This window comes from Pseudonaja textilis, chromosome 1 (genome assembly GCF_049901715.1).
Source record: "Pseudonaja textilis isolate UNSWEBS1 chromosome 1, rPseTex1.2, whole genome shotgun sequence".
NCBI classification, from domain to species: Eukaryota; Metazoa; Chordata; class Lepidosauria; order Squamata; family Elapidae; genus Pseudonaja; species Pseudonaja textilis.
Window position 1 is genome coordinate 221,919,524 of NC_141990.1, and position 24,949 is coordinate 221,944,472.

The window sequence follows — 24,949 nt, forward strand, 5'->3', positions numbered from 1 at the left end:
TTGTGTAAAGTAGCATGGACTTAGTCAAAAGGACCAAGAATTTGGGTCCCTCTTTTTCTTTTTTTTGTACCCCACTTCCCTTCTTAGAAGGGAGAAGCACTACCCCCTCCAATAATATAACTATTCTTTTAAAAAGCATAGTTTCTTTTTAACTTTAGTTTGAACCCTTTAAACATAAGCACCGTCTCTCTTCTTTCTTGATTGAGAGCCTCCTTCTTCCCCCAGAATAGTATGATGCACTTAAAGACAATATTTGATATTTACAAATAGCCGCAACATTGATTTGTTATCTTGGACTACATTCCCTTAAGTAGTTAGCTCTTCCATCAAGAGGACTGTATAGAATTCTTGTGAGCAAGGAAGCATCAAAACGTACCTTAGTCTGCACCACACCCGGTCTCTGGTCCCTCACGTGCTCCAAGGTGGCTGCAATATCTATCTCCTTCACACCTAATATAGAAGTGGAGAGGTAAAAATCAGAAAATGGTGAATAAGAACTGTTCTGTGGGGGCTTTGGGGGTATTTGTATCTGTGGATAAACCCCACATTCAAAATATGTGAGTAGACACAGAAGAGGTTAAAACAAATGTAGAGTAGATGGCAGAAAAGATGCGGCCTTCATAGCATAATTTGAAGGGAACTGATCATTTAATGATGGTGGTGTACAGTATTATATTTGCACTCTTTGTGGAATTGGTTTGACAAACTCTAAGGAAAAAGAATTACAGTAACAAAAAAAATTCAGCCAATATGTAAGCCCATATATTTACTAAGTAGGTAGTAAGTAAATTTAATAGTAAATTTAATCTAATTTAATAATTAGTAAATAATCAGCTACATAAATAAATCATAAATATCTACTTTATGAAAATAGTGAGGAAGGTACGGGGCTATCCAGTATATGGTATGGGGCATTATTCTGAGGGCTGGACAAAATTTATGCACGATCTCTAAAAGAACAAGTTCATTTCTTAAAGTTTGTGAACAGCAAAAATATGAGAGAAGCAGAGAGGCTTTGGACAAATGCCTTTCTAAGATCTTTAGAAAGTTAACTTGGTGTTACACAGAATTAGCCTCTTGTGGAAAAAAAGATATTGGTTGGAAGAAAAGGAAAATAAACAATTGGAAGGAATCAACATCTTGGGAAATGAACTATGAAAGGAATAGTGAAGGAGGCTTTTCTATTTCAAGAGCATTATATCAAAATATACATTTTTTAAAAAAAGGGCAGATTCTTCCCAGGAAGAAATCTGATGTGGACTCCAAAAATCATTGCTGTTACTGCTCAGGTTGCTGTTATATTTATTTTATGTATTTATTAACATTAGGAATTTTTAAGGACAATGAAAACAAAACGTTCTCCAGAGAGACGTGCTTACGAGGTGATTTCAAATATTTTCAAATAGACTGAACAAGCTATTCTGATTGTGACAAGTTGTATTGCTGAATATCCTAATTTAAAATTGTACAATCTTTGGGTTGAGGGTATGGACTTGACTTTAAATAGTGCATCAGGAGCTGCAGAAAGTGGATGGAGTCAAGAAAAAAGATTAAATTCATGAAATATTAAAAAAACCCAAGTACAATAATATTCTCCATGCAGTATGACAATTTTCTAATTCCATCAAATTAAAAAACCCAGATTTTGAAGGGCCAAAACTTTCACAGACACATTCGTTGTGTGGCTAGAATAGAATCAATTAGTGGGAATGAAATCTTTTCTTCTCAAAATAATACCTCTACTCAGGCTTTAGAACATAATATTATGAATGTTTTAGACTTTATATGACTGTAATGCTTGGTATTAAAAAGAATTTAAGAGGATTCAGAAAAGTCTTGCATAGCTATCAAAACCCTAATCCAACCTGAGCATCTGTTTGATGGTACGCATTATTAAATAAAATATTATTTGAGAGTTCTTTCACAGTGTATGTAGATAAGGAGGAAAAATGAACATTAATTGAATTTTCAAATGTTGACTTTTTATTTTTTGCTAATATTCCTCACTAAAGTTTCCTGAGCAAACTTAGCAATTAAAGAATAAGAGAATGGTCAGTTATGGATGAGCAACTGGCCATGCAACATAAACATAGACTAGGAATAGTGACCAATCTTTCTGATTCAAGGATGTCAACAATGGAATCACAAAGGATCTATGGCAGAGTTCATGCTGATTGGTTAATCTTAAATTACCAAATGTAAAGTAATAAGCAGTGAGGTTGTACATTTTTAAGTAACAGATTATTTAGGATGACAGAGAGAGAGAGAGAGAGAGAGAGAGAGAGAGAGAGAGAGAGAGAGAGAGAGAGAGAGTAGTTCTGGAGTAATTATGATGTCAGTGAAGGGAGATTTTAAGCTTAGAAAAATGGAAGGTATGATGGACGCATACGTACATATATTATGTGAAGGAAAATACAGAGGGAAAGCTTTTTGACTCTTATAACAATTAGAATTTGGGATCATCACTGAAGTTAAGTAATGGATGAATAAGTAAATAGAAACATTTCTTTACATAGTTAAACTACCCACTACAGCAGGATGCAGTAACTCTTATTAACTAGAGTAGCTTTAAGGAGGCAGGATACGGCTATCAACAGCAGGAATTAGTAATCTCGCTTCTGATTTCTCAAAGGCCTGTTGCTATGGGAACAGACTAGCTAGGCCATTTGCCTGCTGCATCAGACTGGACTTTCTTATGTTGAATTGACAGATCGTTTGCAGAAAATGGGTTTATATAATAGTCTCTTCCTTCCACCTTCTTACCTTTTGCCATTCGGTTTAAAACCATGTCAATAAGAATGTACGTTCCAGTCCTTCCTGCACCATCACTGCAAAAGATAAGGAAACACACTTGAGGTTTCAGTCAACAGCAAGCTACATAATCTTCACTTAAGTTCAACGTGAGGAAGACCTGGCTCACAGAAATCTTCTGATCTGCTCTACCTTCAATGATCAGCCTTCAATTTTGACAGTGCTATTTAGTTCTTGGAAGGATGTTTATGAACGTGAATGGCAGACTAACCTGCTATCCTTTTCCTGACCAGATTTTCGAACTTCTGGAATGCATTTGCTATGAGGGACAAGACTCTTTGTCCTGCCTTGCCACTATTCTTTTCATAACTTATTTGAATGCATTAGCTTCCAACTCCATTGGACTCTTATTCTTGTCACACACCCTGTGTGGAAAAGATCTCACATTCCTTGTCTGCTTGAAAGTCAACACCAAAGGAGAGTACTGCATTTTTTTTTCTCATGACATTTATTCAATCCTCTTCAGTTTCTCCAAGTTGCTCTCCCCCATTATTCCCCCTGACCAGGTGATTACCTGCAGTGCACGACGATTGGGCATGAGCGGCCCCGGTAGCATTTGTTCACCTTCCTGCCGGAATAATGAGAGGTTAAGATCAGACAGGTGAACTCTCTGGGAGAAACCGTGTGGATTAAGCCCCCTCCCCCCTCCTTTTTTATCCTTGATCAGCCAAGCAGGAACAAGCATTAAGGAAAACATCCAAGAAACGAAAAAGTATTTCACTTATAGCTGGTAGGTTGCAATCTAACATAGGAAAATTGTATGTGTGGGGAACATTATCAAGACACTGGAAAACATTCACACATCACCCAGACAGAGCAACTGGAACAATACCTAAAATCGCCAAATTTATGTGTAGGGTTGAAATCCAACAGGAGGCTAAGTAACTAAAGCAAAATATGCCATATATGTTCACTTTATTTCCAACTCAACCAAGTGTGGATTTTCACTTGAATTTATCACACAGAAGCCCATTTTTTGTTTATACATTGGAAATACTTGAAAATGCTGAATTGTCAACTGAATTCAATGATCTATGTGTGAGCCAATCTTATTTTTGTGAACCCTCTGAAATTTGTCAACAAGCTGAATGGATTTGTGACTTCCCATTCATTCTCAGAGGAAAACAAAACATGTCTAGGAAAAATATGCGTGTGCTTCTTTGTATGACTGTGTAACGGATAGAAAAGGTTGATGATACGGATCCCTTCCCTTATGATGATACCATTATGTCACATCTTGTTTGCAGGCTTTGGTTACCAACATCATATTAGAAAGAAAATACTGCTCTTGACAATCAATACGTAACTTGCTCCTGTACTAAATGACAAAATCTACAGTAAAATACCCTGTTACTTGAACCACCTGTCAATCTATCCACCTTTTGTTATTCCTATTTTGGGGCAGGGCACCATGGTATCCCCTAAATAATCCATCAAAGTGACTTCATGCCAAAAAGTCTGAAGAGACAGAAGTCATCCCTTATTTTCCTGAAATCTGATATGTTTAACCCTTTCCATTCTATTGCCTAACTAGTGAAACCTGACAATGCCTTCAACAGGTGAGGTGGGGTGAACCCATGGAATATTTTTCTTGATTGACTGTTGTATTGCTCCATATCCCAAAGAAACCTTCCATGTTCTATAATATTGGAAGGCAAAAGAGGCAAAGAAAAAAAACCTGCCAGTTGACATTCAAACAGAATCCTAATTTATTTTACATGGAATTTGGTTATCTGGCTGCTTGTTTTCCTTTATTTTTTTTCCTATTTCCTCCCTCTAATAACCTTTTCCTATCTGGAGAGTTGGTATCTTTAGTTGAAAAAGTTTCACTGGTGTCTTATTAAAAGCTTTCTTTAATGGAAGACTGCATGGATGGATAACACTCTGCTTTTCATAATGTTCCCGCAATTCAGATCCAAACTAGACCTGTTTCCTTGGAGTTGGGCTGAATGGAGGCCTTTGGAAGAAGAGCTAAGGACTTCCCTACTGAGTGGACTACAAATGCATGCCTCAGGAAGGATTAATTCTGACTGATGACAGCTTATTGTACATTTTTTGTGTGCAAAACATGATGTAACTATTTTGGAAAAGGTTTATTCACCATTCCTCCTGACATATGTAGCAAGTGAAAACTAATACATACAAATTGTTCAGAAGACCAGTAAAGTTGTTGGCATGAAATTCGCTAAATGTTTTCTTTATTAGGGACACAATTTAAATGAACGGTGTTCCATTTCAATCTCAGAGTGCTGATGACAGTGCTAATGATTTATTTGTGGACTACTCGGCAGGCTGTCAGAATATCTAAAAGCTCAGTGGGTGTAATCAGGCGTATGTAAAACCTTTTACAGTTGAATCACTTCCAGAACACTCAATATTGCTTGTTCCAAGACCAGAAGGGCCCATTGTGAAGTCAGAACATTCTCTGACAGAACATTCTGCTCACCCCAGGGTGACTCTTCTGATACCACACGCCCTATATTTCTATCGTGTTCTTTGCTAGCTGGCTGAAAAAAATCTTTATCTACTCAGAAGAATCTTTCCCACATGCATCGCCTGAGTATTGTCCATTCACCCATATCAAGTCATATGATATGTATTAAATGAAAACACAAAAAAATATTTGAAAGTGATATTTAAGTTGTTTGGCTGCCGTTTATTCTAGGACAGTGGGGTCTAAGGTGAGAAAGGGAGGCTCAGTTCTACTGTACATTGTTTAAGTGTTGCAATATCTTTTGAGCACTGTGATGTAGAAATACTCAAATTCTGGTACAACATGCCACATTTCAAATTCAAAGATGGTCTTTCGAGTGATTTGTAGAACTACCATCCAAATAAGCAGCAGATATCGGAAAATATATGCATGTTTTTGAATTACCCGTGCTGCTGATTGGTAGGTTATAAGAGCAATCAACCAACTCCACTTTTATAGGGATTGACAGCTGGGTTGGTGGAGATTTCAGGATTCTTTGCCCACACAAACCCATCCAAGGTTTTCAGGGTACCTCTTGCTCTATGGCTTAGAACCTTCATTCATCCCTAACTGTTATCCAATGGAAATCTGTATAAGGGAGAGTACCCGGATCTCCCCTTTAGGCCCACTAGGACAAGAGAGCAAGTAATGGACACAACAGCAACCCAGGCCCTCTCCTGTTCCATGCCGCTGGCACAGCAGCCAATGATCACTTTTGTGACTATGCAACTGGGCCAGGATTACTAGCTGCAAATCACAAAAATGACACTGGCAGCTGTGAGGAAGAGAGGAAAGAGAGAGGAAGAGGAGGAGAGGAGGTGGTTAAGGGGAGAGAGCATGGTACAATGCAGTCAGAAGGACCTAACATTGCTCCATAGCATATGTTCCACAAACCAAGGCTTAAGAGGAAGAGGTACTAAGAGGGATAAACAGTAGTTAAATGAAGATCCTCTGGTTTTAATTTGCCGAGTATGTGCCCTGGGCTCCTTAAATGCTCAGAAGGAGCCATCGTACCTCTGTGCCATGAGGTCCTTGCCTGCCCATTGATTTCCAAGCCTTGACAGTCACACAGAATGGCACATTTCTAACTTGTTGCAATGCACAGATGTAACATTAGGTTCCAGAGTTCTTCTTTTAACAGCTGCCTGACAGAACAACCCTAAGTCTCACCCAATCCCAACTCCCCCCTGCATAGGTATTGAGCCAATTGCTGGCAGAGAGGGGAGGGGGGGAACAGGTGAATCCAAGAAGAGAAGGAGCTTATGAGAGTACCTGGAAAGGACAAGACAGGGAATAAAAGAGATTAGAATAGTTTTGAAAACAGGAATCTAACGAGAGACCAACCCCACCATCATTTTGTTCTAGGTTAAAAAAAAAAAAAAGGAATAAACCAGTTCTCCGATTCCTAGTCATGTTTTCTCAGCTTCCTTTATCTTATATATTTCTCAAAGTTGGCATAATCAGAGGCTTCTGGAGCAATTGGTAGCTAATATTGCTACTCTTGTGATCTTGCAGGAATCCTGAACGGTATGCAACCTACTTACTACCTGTACCTTACCATTCTCTGTCCTCGGAACCTCCTAAATAAAATTCAAATTATGCCTCCCCGCATGAAGGTGTCCCGAGGTTCCTTTTCTCCTATATTATTCTGGTGGTATAGCATCTACATCACATAGAGCACCTTGAGTTGAGTTGTTGAGTCTGTTATGTAGTGCCTTTGTTTAGTATGGTGTTTTGCGATGCCTAATAGCAGTAGCGTAAACACTATACAACCGAGTGGTCAAAAGTTTTTCAGCTGCGAAAAAAATAACCACCACCACAGCACCAGCTTTATCCTCTACCTCCATCTCCCCACCGTGGGGGCCATACATCTATCCACCCGGCAGGGCTCCAGGCAGGATTTTGCTCAGCCCTACAGCAACTGCCACTTTTAAGCAGAACTGAATTAACTGCAACGCATAGTCCCAGGGGGCCTAAATGTTCTAGCTATTACAAGGGCTTCCAGCAGAACTAGTGCCCTACTCATAATACTTTTTTGTTTTTTACAGAAAAGATCAGGCTGTTATTTCAGCTGCTGATGGTTAAAAGGAAATCGCACCCTGGGCTACCATGGCAATCTGTGGTTGAATGAGACGTCAGAGATGGGGTGGGGAGGCCTTTCATGTCTCTAGAAAGATTACGAAAAGGGCCTTTGAGGGAGCTCTCCGGGAAGCAAGCAATCGAGGGGGTGCGAAGCAAAATCAGCATCAAAATCAGCAATATCGTGGGTGGGGAGAGAACAAACCTTCACTTTGTATTAGCGAGAGCCCCAAATCCATACCGATATACTGTCTCCAAAGCTCACTGAAGCATGCCTGCCTCAAAAGAAAGAACTCGGTTTCTCTTCCTGGTTACTTGTTTTCAATGAGTCCAAAATATACAGGCCTCATTGCTGCTTATTGTGGGCCAATGCTTGGACTTTCTGCTTCTGCAGCCAGCTTTGATTTTACAGCCAGGCTCCTAATATTGCCCAGGACCCTTTCCCTGACTGTTGTTTTGCAAAGGAAATACGTGATGGGGCCTGGAGCAGTGGTGGGATTCAATATTTTTACTACGGGTTCCGTGGGCGTAGCTTGGTGGGCGTGACAGGGGAAGAGGATACTGTAAAATCTCCAGTCAGAGGTATTTGCCGGTTCTCCGAAATACTCAAAATTTCCGCTACCGGTTCTCCAGAACTGGTCAGAACCCTCTGAATACCACCTCTGGCCTGGAGTATCTTCTGAATCTCGGCCAGATCCTGAGATCCCCCCCCCCCCCAAATCATGTCCCTCCCACCCAACTCCTAAGAGGAAGACAATATTCCTTACCTGCGGAAGTCAAGAAGAGGCCGAGTGGTGGTAGGGATGCCCTCTGCTGGCCAGCTCAGGAAGTGAAATTGCGTCAGAGTCCGGGTCTCCTGTGACTGCACATTCTTCAAGTAGAAACTACGCACCAGGAAATCCTCGCACCAGATGTGCTCTGATACCAGGTTCACCTGAATGGAGACATCAGGATTTGGAAAGGGAGAAGAAGCAGCATGGGATACTTGCAGCCAACAGTTTCCTTCACATAATAAATCTTGCCATCTACACAACCTATTGTGTGGGGAGACATGATAGCAGGGGAGACATGATAGCGGTCTTCCAATATTTGAGGGGCTGCCACAGGGAGGAAAGAGGTCAAGCTATTTTCTAAAGCACCCGAAGGCCAGGCAAGGAATAATGGATGAAAACTGAACAAGGAGAGATTTAACCTGGAAATCAGGAGAAACTTTCTGACAGTGAGAACAATCAACCAATGGAACAGCTTGCCCTCGGAAGTTGTGGGAGCGCCATCACTTGAGACCTTCAAGAAGACATTGGACTGCCATTTGTCAGAAATGGTGTAGGGTCTCCTGCTTGGGCGGGGGGTTGGACTAGATGAGCTACAAGGTCCCTTCCAACTCTGATTATCTGTTATCTATTAATTCCCCAACTTGTTTTCCTGTTTTTCTCTAAATACTTGATTGGGCTTGTTAAAATGCCCTTTTCTGCCTTTCTTCTCATAAGGCTAGAGCAAAATAGATGCAACATGTGCCCATAATTTTGCTGCCTACAATCAGAATTCACTATGGTTCATCTATATCATTATCAGGATTCAGAGGCTACTGCTTTTGAAGATGCTGTCTTTCAATGAGTCGCGGGCCATTCAGTGTGCCATTCTGAATCAATCCCCCTCTTCTGCAGAATGGGGAATTCCAGTCACTGTGATTCGATAATCACATAATGTCACATAATATAAACATTTTCCTGCTTTCTTCATATCACTAGCAGCACTTTCACAATTTGATACATATCCCACTTCCGTCTCCCAACACCGAAGGTATAAAAAGAGCTGTATTGCTCAGGAAAGCTTCCCAGTTTGTATAGACGGCTGTGGGGCCAGGGAGAAGGGAGAGAGAGAATATTTCCATGTTTTTGTGGACTGCCTGAAAATGAAGTATTCGCAAGAATGAAGAGATTTCATTTATCTTCCACAGGAGTTTAATTCGTACACCCAACTACAGAATGCTCATATTGCTGGGAGATACATCAGAAAAGGACATCATTGCTCCTTCAGATATGACCCTCTTCTCAGTGGCATTCCCACAGCGAGAGAGAGGAACCCTTGACACTGTTTGCTGAGCATTACAAAGACATATAATTGGTCAGCCTTACCTCATAGATGTGGTAAAGCGAGGATCCTTCATCAGGCCAATAACGGTCACACTGCTTGACGCCATCCTCCACAAGCGGGGTGAGCATGACAATGACTGTACAACCATTCTCCCATACCATCTACATAGACGGAACAGGCAGGAGATTCAGCAATTATAATACTGTACATTCTGACTTCTCCGCATTGAACGAAGTGCAAATGCCATCCCACATGTGAAAAGAGGCACATGGGGAGTGAAGAGACTAGCCCATGGAATGCCTCTTCCCCCAATTAAAACAAAGCAAACACCGACATTTAAATTTCCCTGGGCTGCAAAGTCAGCTTGGAAATGTATTGGATATGTCGAATAAAATTCTAAAGGGGAAGAGAGGAACCCAGAAGCTTCTCAAGTGTGACAATCTATCTTTCCGATGCCTTACTTCTTACTCGTTCATAACATAATTCAAATACAACTGTGCATTCATATGTTCATGCCTTGAGGAGTTTGCCACTGGAGATGATCCAGCCAGAGTATTTCATTTTGTTCAAACCTGCCCTTGTTTCAGAACGGGAAGATGGACTCCGTGCTCTTTATCGTCTCTCTGCCTCTTTTCTAAAGGCTTTGAATATAATGCCAGGGATAATAGAACCCCCTGTGCCAAAGAAATATCAGTCCAAATGTCTATGGAGATTCTCAGTCATCCAGGTCACTGTTGTCCCAATGGTGTTTTTTCAAAAGATAGCTGGACTTTGTTCTGAAGCTTCTTGGATGAGAAGCAAAACGTCTTCAAGGGAAAACAAAGCCCAGTTGCCTTTTGAAAAAAGCACCTTTGGGACTCTCATTCCGAATACTCTGTCAGGCAGCACAGGAATGCGATCCCTTTAGAATAAACATCTCTATGGCCTTCTTACCTGCCAAAAATCAGCAATAGTATGGGACAATGGGCCTTGTGTTGCAATGTATGCTGGCATCCGTGGATCATGGTCAATCTGCAAAGAAAGTATGGAGTATGAAGTGAAATAGTACAGACTACAATTCCTCGTTCTTCTATGCTAGCTGGGAATTCTAAAAGGGAAGGGACTGAAGAGAATTAGTCTTGATAAAGTAGGCTCAAGAGGATGAGCTATAGATGAATCTACATTAAAGATCTGCTATCACCATTTAGACATTTGGGCACACGCCCAATCATCTCTTGAGAGCTATGGAAGTTGAGTTAGAACACATCTGGTTGAGCAGTTATTTGACTTGGCTTATCAAGTTCATTCTGAATAGAGATACTGCAAGGGATCCACAGAACAACCAAGCTTGACTGTATGTTATTAGAAGTACAATGTATGACTCTGAAATGGTATTGTCTACAGTTAAACTATCCACAAGCATCTAGCTAGATGATCAAGATGAACTTGGATGAATTAGACTGAAGAATAAATAATCATGGCCTGGTTGGAGAGAGAAAGAGAGAGAAAAACATCTGATCCAGAGAAATAGAAGCTGTCCTATAGCACCCACCTATTGCCCTTGCTCTTAAAGAGACACTTTAAATATTATGCCCTTGATGGAAGATAGGAAGAACGAGACACAGAATATCTTTCTGAGTGAGAAAATATGCAGACAGATTGAAAAGGGAGAGACTAGTTGAATGGATCAGTTGTCCAATTGGGAACCGCAAGACTTCACACCAAGAAGTGAGAAAGTCTATCTGCATCCAGGTGAGAGACAATTGTGAAGCCCAGCTAACAAATACATTCTGGGAACAGAAGGTAGAGCTGATGATGGAAGAACAGATGGCATTGCACCTTCAAAAAATGATGAGCGTGGCACATTTAATCCAAAGGGGCAGGGCTGAGGGGACTTTGGGAGTGTCCTTCCTAGCTGAACAATGGCTGCTCTTTGACTTGGCAACAAAGCCCTCTTAAAAATGGGCCAGCGAGGCAGCATTTGGTTGGATACAGAGTGCCATAGCAAGGAGAGGAACATGCGTGTCTGTCACTCACAATGGGGCTGGCATTAATGAAGTCACTCCGCGATGGGTTGCATTCCATTTTCAACTTGATGCGTGCGTGATCATCTAGGAACAACAGAGAAAAAAAACAAACAAGGAGCCAATGGTCTAGTCTGGCCCAGAGTAGCAGGAAGCTGGAGTTCTTGTGAGGCTACAGTGCCATCTCCCAAACACGGAATTGTTGGTCACAGAGATGCATCTCCAGACCCGTGTTAGGGAATCCATAGCCCAAGAATTGCATATGACTGCAAATTCTTTCCAAAATGAGGTTGAATTTCTGGGTTGTGATTTCTTTAAAAAAAAAATCAGTAATATGACTGCAGCTTCCCTCTATTTGTAGACTGGAAGCTTATGAAAAGAGCATTACCCTTTAAATAGGTTGAACAAGGAAAAACAATCCACCTCAAGTCAGAGAAAATCAGAAAATACGGCTCTCTCTGCTTTTTGTGACTTACTGAATATATTGTCCTTTTTGTACTGGTGTTCCATATGTCACAGCCTTGCTGCACCCCACTCCCCAGTGCCCAGTTAAATGTGGGCCTATAGCCCCCACTATAGAACCATGCGCTGGCCACACTTCAAGCCTTCTGCTAAGCCAGCAAGAAGCAGGAATAAAATGGGACAATCACATCCCTTCGTGCCCATAGGCAGTGCTTGTATGGACTCACAGGGCACATAATCTGGATTGCGGTTCTTCTTGACGTTGGCTTCACGCTGGGCAGCATTGCAAGTGTTTGGTTCTGCTTGGTATGCACACAGTGCTTGCCACTCTTTAGCCAACCTATCACGATTACGTAGATGGTCCTCCATATATGCCTGTGGGGGCAACAGAAGAGTTGTCACATTCAGGACTTAAACGTAGACCCCCTCCATCTCCCTACTCCCAAAGAGATTGCTGAGATTGAAAGCATTCTCTGACTTGATACCTTCAAAATGTTTGGGGACTGAATTCCCAGAACTGACAATCTCAATATATCTGATGACTGTTAGGTTGCTGTCAAAATCTAGGGCACTGTTTCTTAACTCAGCATCTTTAAGATGTGTGGGCTTCAACTCCCAGAATTCCCCAGCCAGCCATGTTGAGTTTGCTATGAGTTTACTTACCAGGTTTTAATTTCACTAAAGAAAAAGGAAATAAGTGAAGCCTCCAAAAGGCTCCAAAACTTATTTCCTAATGATCTCCCCTATACAACCTTGCAATCATCAGGCAGCAATATGGAACTACTTTGCTCTGGCCATTGTCTCATCTTTCTAGAATTCCCTCATGGTCTCCAATCAAATCTGTCCTCCTTGCTTAGCTTTTAAGGGCAGTCCTGGTTGATTAAGTGGGGCCACTTAGCTGGTGTTTCATTTCAAAAATGACACCAAGCATCAATGTCTTCTGTAAAGCTCATCTGGCAAGCTTGCAAACCTCTGTCAAGCTGTCCCAACAGCACAAATGTGTAGGTGTAGGTTCTCCTCACCAGAATCATGTGCCCAGTGGAGATATCCATGTTGGACTGCACGGGCTCTTCACACCAAGATGGCGTGCTGCTGTGGGAGCTGGGACTGGCCTGGGGTGCATCACTGAATTGCGAGGAGACACTGCTGACACGAGAGTTTTCGGCAGGAGCCTGGGGCGGAGGGGTTTCTGCACGGCCAAAGAGCGACTTGGCAGCCATGTGCTGTCGGCAGAGCTCCTGTGGGAAAGATGACCCAGCTACAACAACCATGCACACCGGTCACTCGGACCAGACAAAAAGGAAGGAAAAGCAGAGAGCTTGACAGAGCCAAAACCATCCCAATCATCCAAATACCCTTAATTCTTCCACTCCGAGATGCAAAAGCAGTAGGAAAATAAAGACGTAACTGAGTTCACCTCAGTCCAATCCTTCCCAAGGAGCCATGCCTAGCAGCCATCTGTCCAGGAAGCTTGCATTTGTATTCTGGCACTGAAGAAGAGGCTGGAGCCTTCCAGTTTTAGGAATGTGTTTACCCAACACTCTTAACCGCACCAGTTAAAGCTTGGGTGGCTACCGCTGCATAATATGCTAAGCTGGTTAGAGTTTCTCTGAGGACCTTGTGCAATCTCAATTTGGAGGAACTCCAAAAATGACCTCAGTTACTACATGGAGGGTGCTGGGCAGCCTGGCCTATGATTTCTGGTGAACAACGGTGCTACATGTAGAGTGAACTTGGCAGACTCAGGGATGTCAGAGTTCCTCCCTGCCATCAATCCCACTGGTACCTGGCAAAGGTGGTATTCAGCAGGTTCTGACCAGAACCGGTAGCGGAAATTTTGAGTAGTTTGGAGAGCTAGCAAATACCACCTCTGACTGGCCCTGCCCCCATCTATTTTCTGCCTCCCGAGTCCCAGTTGATTGGCTGGGTCTTCTTTTGTTGCCCTGCACAGAACGGAGCTGGAAAGCAGGTTAGTGGGGTGGGCCACGCACACCAAGCCACCCCCACAGAACTGGTAGTGAAAATTTTTGAATCCCACCACTGGTACCTGGTATTCATAAGTGCTGTCGGTCGCTCCCTCTGGCCCTAGCCCTGCCAACCGCTCTTTCTCCCGCTGCTTGGCATGCTGGCGCAGACAAAAGACCACAGCAGCAGCAATGACGATGCCGGCCACACAGGCCAGTAACACAAAGGTGAGCAGCACCGAGCGGAAGGTGTTGCCAAAATGGGCAGGATGGGGGTAGGCTGCAGCCTCATTGCGCTGTGGAAAGACAGGCATAGAACAGGTGAGCTTGGGATAAATAAGGAAGCACCTCCACCAAAGGCAGATGGCGGACAGGGACTAGCCCAATATGGGAGATGGTAGCCCTTCAAATGTCACTGCGGTCTAACTCCCAGCAGCCTCTGCCACAGCATTGCCAAGGGCAAAAGGGTTGTGGCAGTTGTAGTTTCACCACATTTGAACAGTCGCAGCCATCACTGGCTTAAGCTACATGCTTTGCTATCAGTTGCCATTCCACCATCCTGGCATTGTGGATGAAACAATCAAAATCGCTACTGCTCACTGCTGACATCTCCTCAGGCTCTATTCCACCCCATCACTAAAATCTGGAGCCTTTGCTGAATTCTCATTCTATTCTTTCCATATTTTGCAGCCAACGCCATTCTTCTTCTTTCATGCTAGGATAATTTTCTTAAGCGCATCTCTTCTTCTGGTCCCAAGTCTCCCTTAACTCAAAAGCAGACTTTCCAAGCAGGCATCTTGAAGGGTTGGCTTAGGAGTCAGAATTCTCAGGACTAGCTCTCTTGGCCAAACACCACCCAAGCTGGAAAATGCTATGAGGTCAATCACAGGCAAGTCTTACCTGTCCCACGCCCATCTGCAGGATCTTTACTCCCACCTCCGATTCCAGCTCTGACTTCACCAGGGCTAGAGGAAGGATAGAAATGAGCAAGTCATACTAGAGGACAGAACCTGGGCAAGTGCAAAGCAGCAACTGAGTGAAGAATAGAAACTGAGTGAAAAGAAGCTATGGGAGCATGACTCTGAGATTGGTCTGTTTCTGTTTGGCATGGTGCAGTTACTACATGAATAGAAAGGATAATAGCATGCTAGAGATCCTTTGCTCCCTCTTTCATGGACCCCGAAGTTTTCTTTCCAAACCATATTTATTTTTATTGAAAAGAAAAATCACCATAACAAATAAAATAAAGCAAAACAGCCATGCAAACTTTCTGCTAGGCTGAATATACTTTTCCTGAAGAAAAGAACATTCTAAAGTAATAATATTTACAGTCATACTGATAATAAAAGTAATAGAAATAATAATGTTATGGCTCCAAGTTCCAAAAAGAGCATACTATTACCCACTTCAGCATAGAAGGTATCCTGCCCCTGTTAAACAGGATATTTTCGTGTCCTGATAAGTCTAGGACACAGAATTGGTATAATTGTGACTGCTGATTTGCTCTCAACTTACCTGCCCTATTGGCGACATCATTCAGAGACAAATTTTGATGGTTTTGACGGATGCGGAATGTGAGAGCTGGACCCAACACACTGAATGAGAAAAGATTGGAATTTAGGAGTCTGCTTTCACTAACCACGTTGTTCAGTCAACAAGTGTGCTTTTTTGACCATTCCTGCTGGATGTCTCTCTTATAGCTACTCATCCAAATTCTTTATAATGCCCTTTACGGAAGGGTATCTTAGTTTTCTCTCCATTCATGGTTCTGCCAGGGGACCCCAGAATGACATAAAGCCCATCAAATAGTTTGCATGATTGCTGTGGCCCGGAGAATGGAGGAGGTTATTGCTTTTTGTATTATTTTTGTTTTGGGGGTTTTATCCTAGTAAGCTGCCCAGAGTCACCAAGAATGAGTTGGGAGGCCACAAAATTTTTCTTAAATAAATAAAACTCAGAGGATAATACTATTCACACAACTTGAAAGACCTCAAGTTGTGCTTTAAAGCCCAAACTAGTTCAAAATCCAATGCAAGTTACACAGTTGCTAACAAAGGTCCCTGCTCATATGCACAAGAGTTCATTACTTAAGAAACTAAGAAGTCCAATCCTGTTGAGATGTAACAAAGAAAAGACTTTTGTGTTAGCCACCCAATAATTAGAACTCACTAGGATAGGAGATATAGGGTAGGAGACTGTATAATCCATTCCAAAGCAATATGGGGTGCTACAAGTATGTTGTGATAGCCAACTGGCTACATATTCTGGAAGTTATAGTCCTAATGTATTGAGAAGCAGTAAATTGGAGAAAATTATCTCAAGGGTACAAGGAAATCCATGTAGATTGTTCATTATGAGAACTGTATGACATTCTGGCTAGCTACTATACGTCACTTCCTTTTAGTTGTTTTTCATTAGATTCTCCCTTTCCAGAACCACAGTTCAGATTTTTGTGGGTCTCTAGATCTCAACTAAGCTACATCACTTACCTGATATTGATGAAGCTGGCAGTAGATAAGTGAACATGTTCAGCCAGGGTCTCCAGGAGATGAATGCCAACAGCAAGACTTAATGGCCTGCCGGTGGTAGAAATGCAGTAGGTCAAGACTTAATGGCAAAGCATGTAGAGAAGGGTTGATAAACAGCAGATAAATAATACCTTTAGGTATTTAATTTTAAGATGTGTGAACTTCAACTCCCAAAATTCACCAGCCAGCCATGCCAGCTGGAAAATCCTGGAAGTGAAGTCTACACATCTTAAATTTGCCATGGTTGGGAATCCTTGCTTTGGGTGTTCCACCCTGGATAATAGCCATCCCCTTACATAGTCCTAGAACTTTTCTGGTAAAAGTATCTCAACCATGTTAGCCATTTGTTGGGGTTCATATCTGATTTATCCAAGTATCACAATAAACAAAAGAAAAATATTTATAGTTTGTGATAAATGAATCAAACATAACAGGGTCTCTAATTAACCTCTATATCCTTTTATTTTTATCATAGCACTTCCCTGTGTGAGATTAAGGAAGATAATCTTGCAAGAATCATTACTGAGGCAAGAGAGGCTGAAACAGTTTTTAGCCCAGAAGGACGAGACAATTTGTGGAAGTGGCTCAGACAGAGACTTCCCTAATTCACTGAAGGGGAGGAGGTACACTACGATCAGACTTGCAAGGGTCTGATATTGTAGCCCATGTCAGTCAATGTAGATTTATCCATCATGTGGGTTTGATTTTGTAGCCCAACCTACCCTGGGGGGGGTAACATCCTGGCTTCCAAGACCCCCCCTCCACTTTATACCACTCCTCTAATTTGCTTGAATTGTCCCACCTATGTTAATTATATCCATATATTTAGCACCACAAAAAGTGCATTCAGTTATCACACTGAACCATACTTGATTTTAACCATGATTTGTTGGGCAAGCTACAAATCATCAGAGTAAATTTTTTAGTAATTTTAATTAATCAAGACATGCTCATCCAGTTCCTACGTTTGCTTCCTTTTTTAGTCTGTTGTTTTTTTGGGGGGGTGGGTGGGTATCTTTTTGAATTAGGTAAAGGTTTGGAAGGAATTAAAACACTAGCCAAGGATAAACCAGAAAACCCAGCAAATCCTGTGCCCCCAAGTTATAGACAATGGTTGGATTCAGCCAGTTTGCACCAGTTTGGGAGAACCGGTTGTTAACTTTCTGAGCAGTTTGGCGAACTGGTTGTTGGAAGAACTCATTAGGGTAGAGAATCGGTTGTTAAATTATTTGAATCCCACCACTGGTTATAGGTTATATTAATCCACAGTTGCAACTAAACCCAATATGCAACCAGACTTTGATATTGCAGAAGACTACTTTGTAACAAACCACAATTTATTCATTGATTCTCTTTCCCATGTCACACCAAGTGGAAAATAAATCAACCATAGTACGGGTGAACAGGATGCATGTATCCAACCACTGTGCAGATGCAAATGCGAGTAATTATTATAAGTATCATCCTATTATCTGCTGAAACTTGTCAATGTGCAGCTCAGGTTTCTCCAGCCTTGCTCACTCCAGACAGACTCGTTTTTAATTAGGCCCAGACAGCCTGGACTAGCAGCTAACCTAGCCTAGCCTGGATTTGGGGTGATGTAGGATGCACTTGTCTGATCCAAATCCATCTCACACATGCATGGGTCAAGTGCATCCAACCTTGAATAAACCAAGCCATACGGATAGTCTTCAACTTATGACCATAATGGAAGTTCCCCCTGTGGTTGTAAGTCATCATCACAATTGTAAAGCAGGTCATTCGCATGAGCAACCTGGTTTTTATGATCTTTTTTTTGCAACAGTCATTCTGTAAAACCAGAAATAAATACCACCTGGTTGCAAAAATGCCACAAAACATGGTCACGTGATCGCGGGATGCTGCAAAGGACTGTGAATGCAGACTGGATGCCGAGAGCCCGAAATACAGTCACATGACTACGGGGAGGGGAGCGGGAGACAGTCATTGGAATTTCAGACCCGGTGAATCTGTAGTAATTCTGAACGGTTGCTAAGTGATAGGCCATAAGTTGAGGAGCCACCAGTACAACTTGCCTCTCCGTATCCGCCCATTTGTTTTGCCCCTCCCTCATTTCCCCAAACAAACTCTTTCTCTCACTTCTGGTCTGTGACGACGTAGCCATATTCCTCTGCTGCCAAAGGTTGCACCTCATCCTTATTGAGTACCCCTATTACCACGTGACTCTTCTTCACCATCGCCACCTGCTCCTCAGGACTGCCGGTATCCCCTTCCCCGGGGCTTAAGGGCTTGTGTGAGTCTGGGGGAGATGTTGTCATTGATATGGAGGCCCCAGTTGAGCCAAATGTCTCCCCATGTGCCTGAATTTGCTCCTCTGTGGGAATGACGCTGACAGAGTCTTCTGGAGAGAGGACTGGCTGGGGTTCCTCCCCATGTTGCATTTCTGCTTCTGTCACCTAAATGAAGATGGAAAGGTCACTCACCAGCACTCAACATTTCAACCAATAACCCACAGCTCTCTTGACAACTCCTGCTTGTTATTACGGCCAGCCTTGGAAATTCCCTTCTCAAACTCTGCCTCAGGTCGCTGGTTCCATCCTCAAGTTTGAATTTGTATCCGTCCGTTCTCTTCCTCTTCACAGGAACCGCTTATGTAAGAATTGGCTGGGGATGGTTGTTCTCTGATGGGGCGGGCAAACTATAATCTAAACATGGTCCAGAAAATCTGCAGAGTCCTTGCCCCAAGTGGACAGGGTCAAACTATTTGACCTTATTTCAGGGGGAGAGAATGAATAGGGGATTTAAGGAAAGTGTTTAGATCAAAACATATCTTTTCGAACTCTTCCCCAACTCCTACTAAATTGGACAATCCATCCACTCTGGCTATGTTCAGAAACAACTTCCATCACCCTCCACATTTCCTGTGGCTTTTGGAGACTAACAGCTCCTCTCCCAACTTACAAAAATAAAAGTGACTCTGCCCCATGTAGGCGCAAGTTGCCCAGTTGTGTGCTTTGGCAGGAGAAAAGAAAAACAAGGGTGACTTAGCGGGATCTACTTCTCATTTCCAGATGTTGGCTCAAGTAGTGTATTCCTCCAGTGACTAATCAGAAAGCACATTTCAACGTTTTGGGATGAGGGATTGTAGAGACCGAGAGATTTCTACATATACCAAGAAGCTGGTGAACTTACCCGCTTGGATTCCGGAGCCTCCTGTTCAAGCCTACCAGCTAAGGAAAGAATTAGAGAAGGAAAGTGCTTATTTTCTAAGGTGAGGGGGGAAAAAAACTTACACGTGTTTATTTTCAAAGTAGTGAAGTAGAAATTAACAATCTATAACTTTCTTCATGTGGTCAAAGTCCCATCATGTCCAGCTAGCCTGGCCAATGGTCATGGCAGTCACAGTCCACCATTAGAGAGTTACCAGTTTCCTACCCTTGCACTTAAGGGAAGACATTCTGCGGAGGTTCAAACAGGTTCTCTGGTTGCCATGTCATTGGCTCCAGAGCTAAAATACCAACAGAGAAAAAAAAAATTCCGGGGTGAAGCCGGCACAAATTTAAGCCTGGCTTGCATGAGCTAGCACAGGGACAGCACAGAATCTCCTCTCTTCAGATTCAGCCCACAGAGTTCCTCTTTTACATCCAGATACAAACCTTCCTCCAGAGGTGGGCTTCACATAATTTAACAACCAGTTCGCCTAGTGCAGAACCGAAAATGTGAGCGTGCGGGCTGCTTTGCACACGGAGCTTCAACCACAAGGCAATTTCATGCACGCTGCTTCCAGCACACCTTCTCGGGCAGCTGCGGTGAGTAGAGTGGGTGAGGTGCAGAAATCAGCTGGGATGCATTGGTGGGGCAAGCGAGCCATAGAGTGAGATATATAGGACGGGATAGCACTGGGGCGGGTGTGCAGGCCCAGCTGGTGGTTGGAACTACCATTACGGGCAAACCGGTCTAAACCAGCAGCATCCCACCTCTGCCTTCCTCCAATCTCTCTCCTCCAGCTACAAAAACCATCCCTCCTGCCTCTTTCTCTTCCAAGTCCTCATTCCCACTCACCGTGTTTATTGGGACTCTGTAGGAACTGAATTACGTCCTGCGGTTTAATCCCATAGTTGGCAAATATTGCTGTAAGCCTCTGCACAAGTCTATCTGTGGACAGAAGGGAAAGGATCGTGATTTGCTTCTGTAGCTTAATCATCATCAAGGCTTTCAAACCAAGATAAATAAGCTAAATGATTCTCAAGAGGGCCGCCGAAAAATAAGAAAACTCTCACCTGGCTCAGTTAAGTGTGCTTGAGACTCTGCTCTGTTTTCGAGGTTGTTATGACTGTCCTGAAGAGGATAATCTATCTTGGGATCTTGCTTGTTCTCAGCCCTGTTTCTGGATTTACCTGTCTGTTCCTGGGTTAAGTAAAGTGCCCCCAGGTCTTGGAAAAGTTGACTTCCATCCAGCCCCTGCTGTTCCCTATAGAAAGGAGCAGTGCTGGCGCTCATGAACACCTTGGAAGGAGAAGCTTGGTCTAAGAAAATGGGAGACTTTGGGTTGTGACCACCAGCACTGCCCGGGAAGGTGCCATCTGGGTAGCTGAACTGAAGCAAAAATACACAGAAAGGCAATTTAGAAAGAAATGAAACCAGCTGTCTTAAACAGAGTCACAATTCTGGTCAATCTAGGTCATTGTTTCATTTGCAAAGGCTCTCCAGGTTTCTGATATGAAGCTTCCCCAGATTTTCTTGGAGGTAGCAAGAGCTATGTTGCCAAATTAAAAGTTTTCCTCACTGAATTTTTCAAATCATCAATAAACCCTATTGGCATAACACTGCCATTCTATTCTTTCTCTAAAGTGTCCACTCTGGCTTTCTACTAGAGCAGGCCCTCCCAAACGTGGCAAATTTAAGACTTGTGGACTTCAACTCCCAGAATTCTCCAGGCAGCATAAGCTTCTGGGAGGTGAATTCTGGGAGTTGAACTCTCAGAAGAAAAACTCCCAGAAGCCTTAAAGTTGCCTAGTTTGGAGACCTCTGTACTAGAAGGGGGTATACTGATTTAGCTTTGCAGGATATGTTAACCATTGGAGAAACCCTCTGGTTTTGCTCCGCTCCCCTTTTTCAGTGTCACCACCCAGGAGGAAACCCACCTACCGATCACAAAACTGTTGTGATTGGTAAATGGATTTGACAGATAGCAAGACTTTAGCCATCTGTCAAAATCTGGTACCAAGACAGATGATGTATGAGGTGACAGAGGCTGCTTGTTAAAACAGGAGAGGCTTCCCTGGGCAGCCCCCACAGCTTCAGGGTGGCACAGGCTGACACACTTCTCCTGCCTTCCTTGTCAGCCCTTGTTAGATGCAAATAGGGAAAGGACCTGACACTGGCTTTTTCGATGGGAATCTTTCTCAGTTTTCCTTGAAAATCCTAGGAATTGAAGTTTGATTTATTGGAGCACCATGGCTTAGTTACAGAGGGCCTTGCATTTATAAGCTCCATAATCAATTCTTCGTTATAAAGAGCGATCTTAGATAATATTTAATTAGAGTATATGAGATAATAAGAGCCGTGGTGATGCAGTGGTTAGAATGCAATATTACAGGCAAACTCTGTTCGCATTGCCAGGAGTTTGATTCGCTCAATTCTGAACAGTTGAAGGTTGACTCAGCCTTCCGTCCTTCTGAAGTCAGTAAAATAAGGACCCGGATTGTTGGCGGCAATAGGCTGGCTCTGTAAACTGCTGAGAGAGTGCTGTAAAGCACTGTGAAGCGGTATACAAGTCTAAGTGCTACATGCTATTGCCACAAACCATCATGAGAGGGTCCAATCAATAGCCCGACTCTTTGTTCCTGCATTCTTCTGGGGAAACGGCTATTATTTTAGTTAATGGAACAGTTTTTACAAAGAAATGAGTGGGTGGGGAACCTATGACCTTCTAAGATGTTGTTCATTTTCAAATCTTATCAACTCTATCCAGCCTGACAGGGTTGATAAGATTTGGAAATGAACAACATCTTAGAATCACCATAAATCTATTATATGGTGATGAAGGGAATGAGAGCCCATTAGCATCCGGAGGGCCACAGGTTTCCAACCAAAGTGAAATAAGCAAATCCCGCAGCATCATTCCCTAACTCTGTGCTCTTTGGGGTACATTGAATCCAATTCATTCACAGCCGGTAAGTGGGCTGAGGCTATTCTCCCTGATGCTTCGTAGTTTTATTGAAATACACACACCTGGTAATGAGGATAAGGAGACAGGAACGCATTCTTATGACCTAGATCAGGCTGAGAGGCCAAAAGCAATTCCAGATACCTCTGCAGGAGTGCTGGGGGCAGAGGAGGCTGGTGAGCTCCCTGAGCGGAGGAAGGCTGAGGTGACAAAGAAGGTCTCCTGGAAACTAGGTGAAGAGATGGCAACCTGTAAAGGGGACAGTCCAGGGTAAAATGTCTGTCCATCCACCTACCCATCCATTAACTGCCTTATAGGTCTCTCTCCATTTGGGAAGATTCTGTGCTGTGTTTAGATGTAAACTGGGGGCCAAAAGGTCCCTATCTCTAGTTCAACAATTTCTGCATGGCAACATATGGTCATACCCAAAGCTCAGCGCTGCCAGTGTATCTTTCATAAGATCAGAGCCAAATTATAACGGGCTCGCAGAGTCCCTCTGGCTAGAGGGCAACAATTTAGTTCTGCTTTTTTAAGTAGCCAACAAAACGTCTTTGATGCAAGTGTGGGAATTTGAATGGCAAAAGCTGTGCCTCCTCCCTCCCTCCCACTGTAATACTGATTAGATTGCGGTCCAGGCACCAGCAGCGCGTACGGCAAACATCGGCTGAGACAAAAAGATTATTTTCTGGCAGGTGTGGAACTGGATCACAATAGGGAACAGCATAGAAACTTCCTCCTCTTTCAATCAAATCCTCATCCTGGCAGTTGATAACAAAAGCGAAAAGAATGGCTTCCCAGGGGAGATCCGTCTGGCCTCCGAAATTGTCCGCCTTCTGGAAAAGTCTGAAGACAGAGCTCGATGCCACATACAGACAGTCCTCAGTTTATGACCACAACCGAGGCCAAAGTTTCAGTGGCTAAGCAAAACTGTCAAGTGAATGTTGCTCCACTTTATGACCTTTCTTGCCACACTTGTTAAGTGAATCACTGCAATTGTTAAATAAGACGTTTGTTAAGTCAATTTGGTTTCCTCATTGACTTTGCTTGTCAGAAGGTTAAAATGGTGAACACATAACCCCAGGATATGGCAACCGTCATAAATACATGCTAATGGCCAAGTGTCCAAATTTTAATCACATGACCATAGGGATACTGCAATAGTCATAAGTGTGAAAATTACCTTCTCAGTGCTATTATAAGTTCAAATGGTCACTAAGCAAATGGCTGTAAATCAAGGATTACTGCATTTAGGGTATATCTGTCTCTGCTTCCATATTTATTGCATTTTTATATGTTATTGCTTGCCAAGAGTCTTTGACTGAAGCAGCATATAAATTTGATAAATAAATAAAAAGGGAAAAAATGTGCACTAAGGCCTGATAATATAATAACATTTACTTCTTGGATAAGTAGAAAGAGCAAAGATGATTCTTCCATTTTATAACCCTTGTTTAATCCATACTGTGGTTTGGTATGTTGTTTCTTTGTTCTATTTTTAAAAATATTACATCCTCCCTCTCTCACCTCCAGTTAACATTTGATTCACATCTTGGTTGCCTTCACAGCATAATCCTACTTTCATTCAACAGTAAACTCTACTGACTTCAGTGGAACCTTCTCCCAATTAGGTATACAGCAGCTTATCCTAAACTAGATGTCTTCAGATTTATAGACTTTCAACTCCCAGAATTCCCCAGTCAGCGCTGATGGCTATTGATGAGAATTCTAAGGTTTGAAGTTAGGCATCTGAAAGGCAGACTGGTGAAGGAAGGATATGGAGATCCTTGGTTCTTGGCTTGATGATCAATACACTACAGCAGTTTTTCGAACTATCTTTGCATATCATTTACACATCATTACACATCATTCTGCTGAACAGGCAGATGGTTGCGCTAAAGAAGACAAGGGGGGATGGTTTATTGTTGAGCACAACCTAACACTAAACAGCAGATATTTGCTAAGAAACAGAAGCAGCTACATCCCAAACTATTCTTCCTACCTATCCTCAGCTGCAGAATTCCATGGAGATGGAAGGTGAAGCCTAGGGATGTGTTCCATCTCCTGGGCAATCACATACTGGGTAAGGTCATCCTGCCATGATAAACCTGATATGGAAAATAGAAAGTTAAAATAAGTTAGTACATGGCCACAAAAACTGAATATTGACTTGAATGCTAAAAAGATACACGTCCTCTGATTCAGGACCAGGCAACCCAATAACCTTGAGATGTTTTGCCTTATACCTCTGATCTCTTGTGGTTCTCTGTGCAGGCCAAGAGTTCAAAACATCTGGGAGAAACGAAATTATCTATCCCTATTGTAATCACCAAACTTTAAATACGGTAGATTCTAGCAGCTTGGAGTAAACATTTTAATCAATGGCAGAC

General features: G+C 42.6%; 2 protein-coding genes across 3 annotated transcripts in view; one reads left to right on the forward strand and one right to left on the reverse strand.

Annotated features, from left to right (window-relative positions):
• LOC113441148 (dnaJ homolog subfamily B member 2-like) overlaps positions 1-6,894 on the forward strand; it is a 30,339-nt gene extending 23,445 nt beyond the window's left edge. The window contains exon 11 of the mRNA XM_087920607.1: positions 4,725-6,894. Coding sequence (XP_087776733.1) covers positions 4,725-4,735 — 11 coding nt within the window. The 3' untranslated portion in view covers positions 4,736-6,894. The remainder of the gene's footprint in view (positions 1-4,724) is intronic.
• PTPRN (protein tyrosine phosphatase receptor type N) overlaps positions 1-24,949 on the reverse strand; it is a 41,690-nt gene that overhangs the window by 998 nt on the left and 15,743 nt on the right. Inside the window, exons 4-22 of one of the 2 annotated variants that reach the window (XM_026707983.2) lie at positions 24,562-24,667; positions 22,628-22,811; positions 20,791-20,989; positions 20,456-20,548; positions 19,586-19,623; positions 18,533-18,849; positions 16,376-16,462; positions 15,402-15,481; positions 14,787-14,851; positions 13,970-14,182; positions 12,945-13,160; positions 12,150-12,297; positions 11,474-11,547; positions 10,391-10,468; positions 9,499-9,618; positions 8,131-8,297; positions 3,326-3,379; positions 2,764-2,828; positions 377-450 (exon numbers count right to left, since the gene is read on the reverse strand). In XM_026707983.2, coding sequence (XP_026563768.2) covers positions 377-450; positions 2,764-2,828; positions 3,326-3,379; positions 8,131-8,297; positions 9,499-9,618; positions 10,391-10,468; positions 11,474-11,547; positions 12,150-12,297; positions 12,945-13,160; positions 13,970-14,182; positions 14,787-14,851; positions 15,402-15,481; positions 16,376-16,462; positions 18,533-18,849; positions 19,586-19,623; positions 20,456-20,548; positions 20,791-20,989; positions 22,628-22,811; positions 24,562-24,667 — 2,378 coding nt within the window. Of the gene's footprint in view, positions 1-376; positions 451-2,763; positions 2,829-3,325; positions 3,380-8,130; positions 8,298-9,498; positions 9,619-10,390; positions 10,469-11,473; positions 11,548-12,149; positions 12,298-12,944; positions 13,161-13,969; positions 14,183-14,786; positions 14,852-15,401; positions 15,482-16,375; positions 16,463-18,532; positions 18,850-19,585; positions 19,624-20,455; positions 20,549-20,673; positions 20,990-22,627; positions 22,812-24,561; positions 24,668-24,949 lie in introns of both variants that reach the window. The other variant, XM_026707982.2, reaches the window with a different exon arrangement.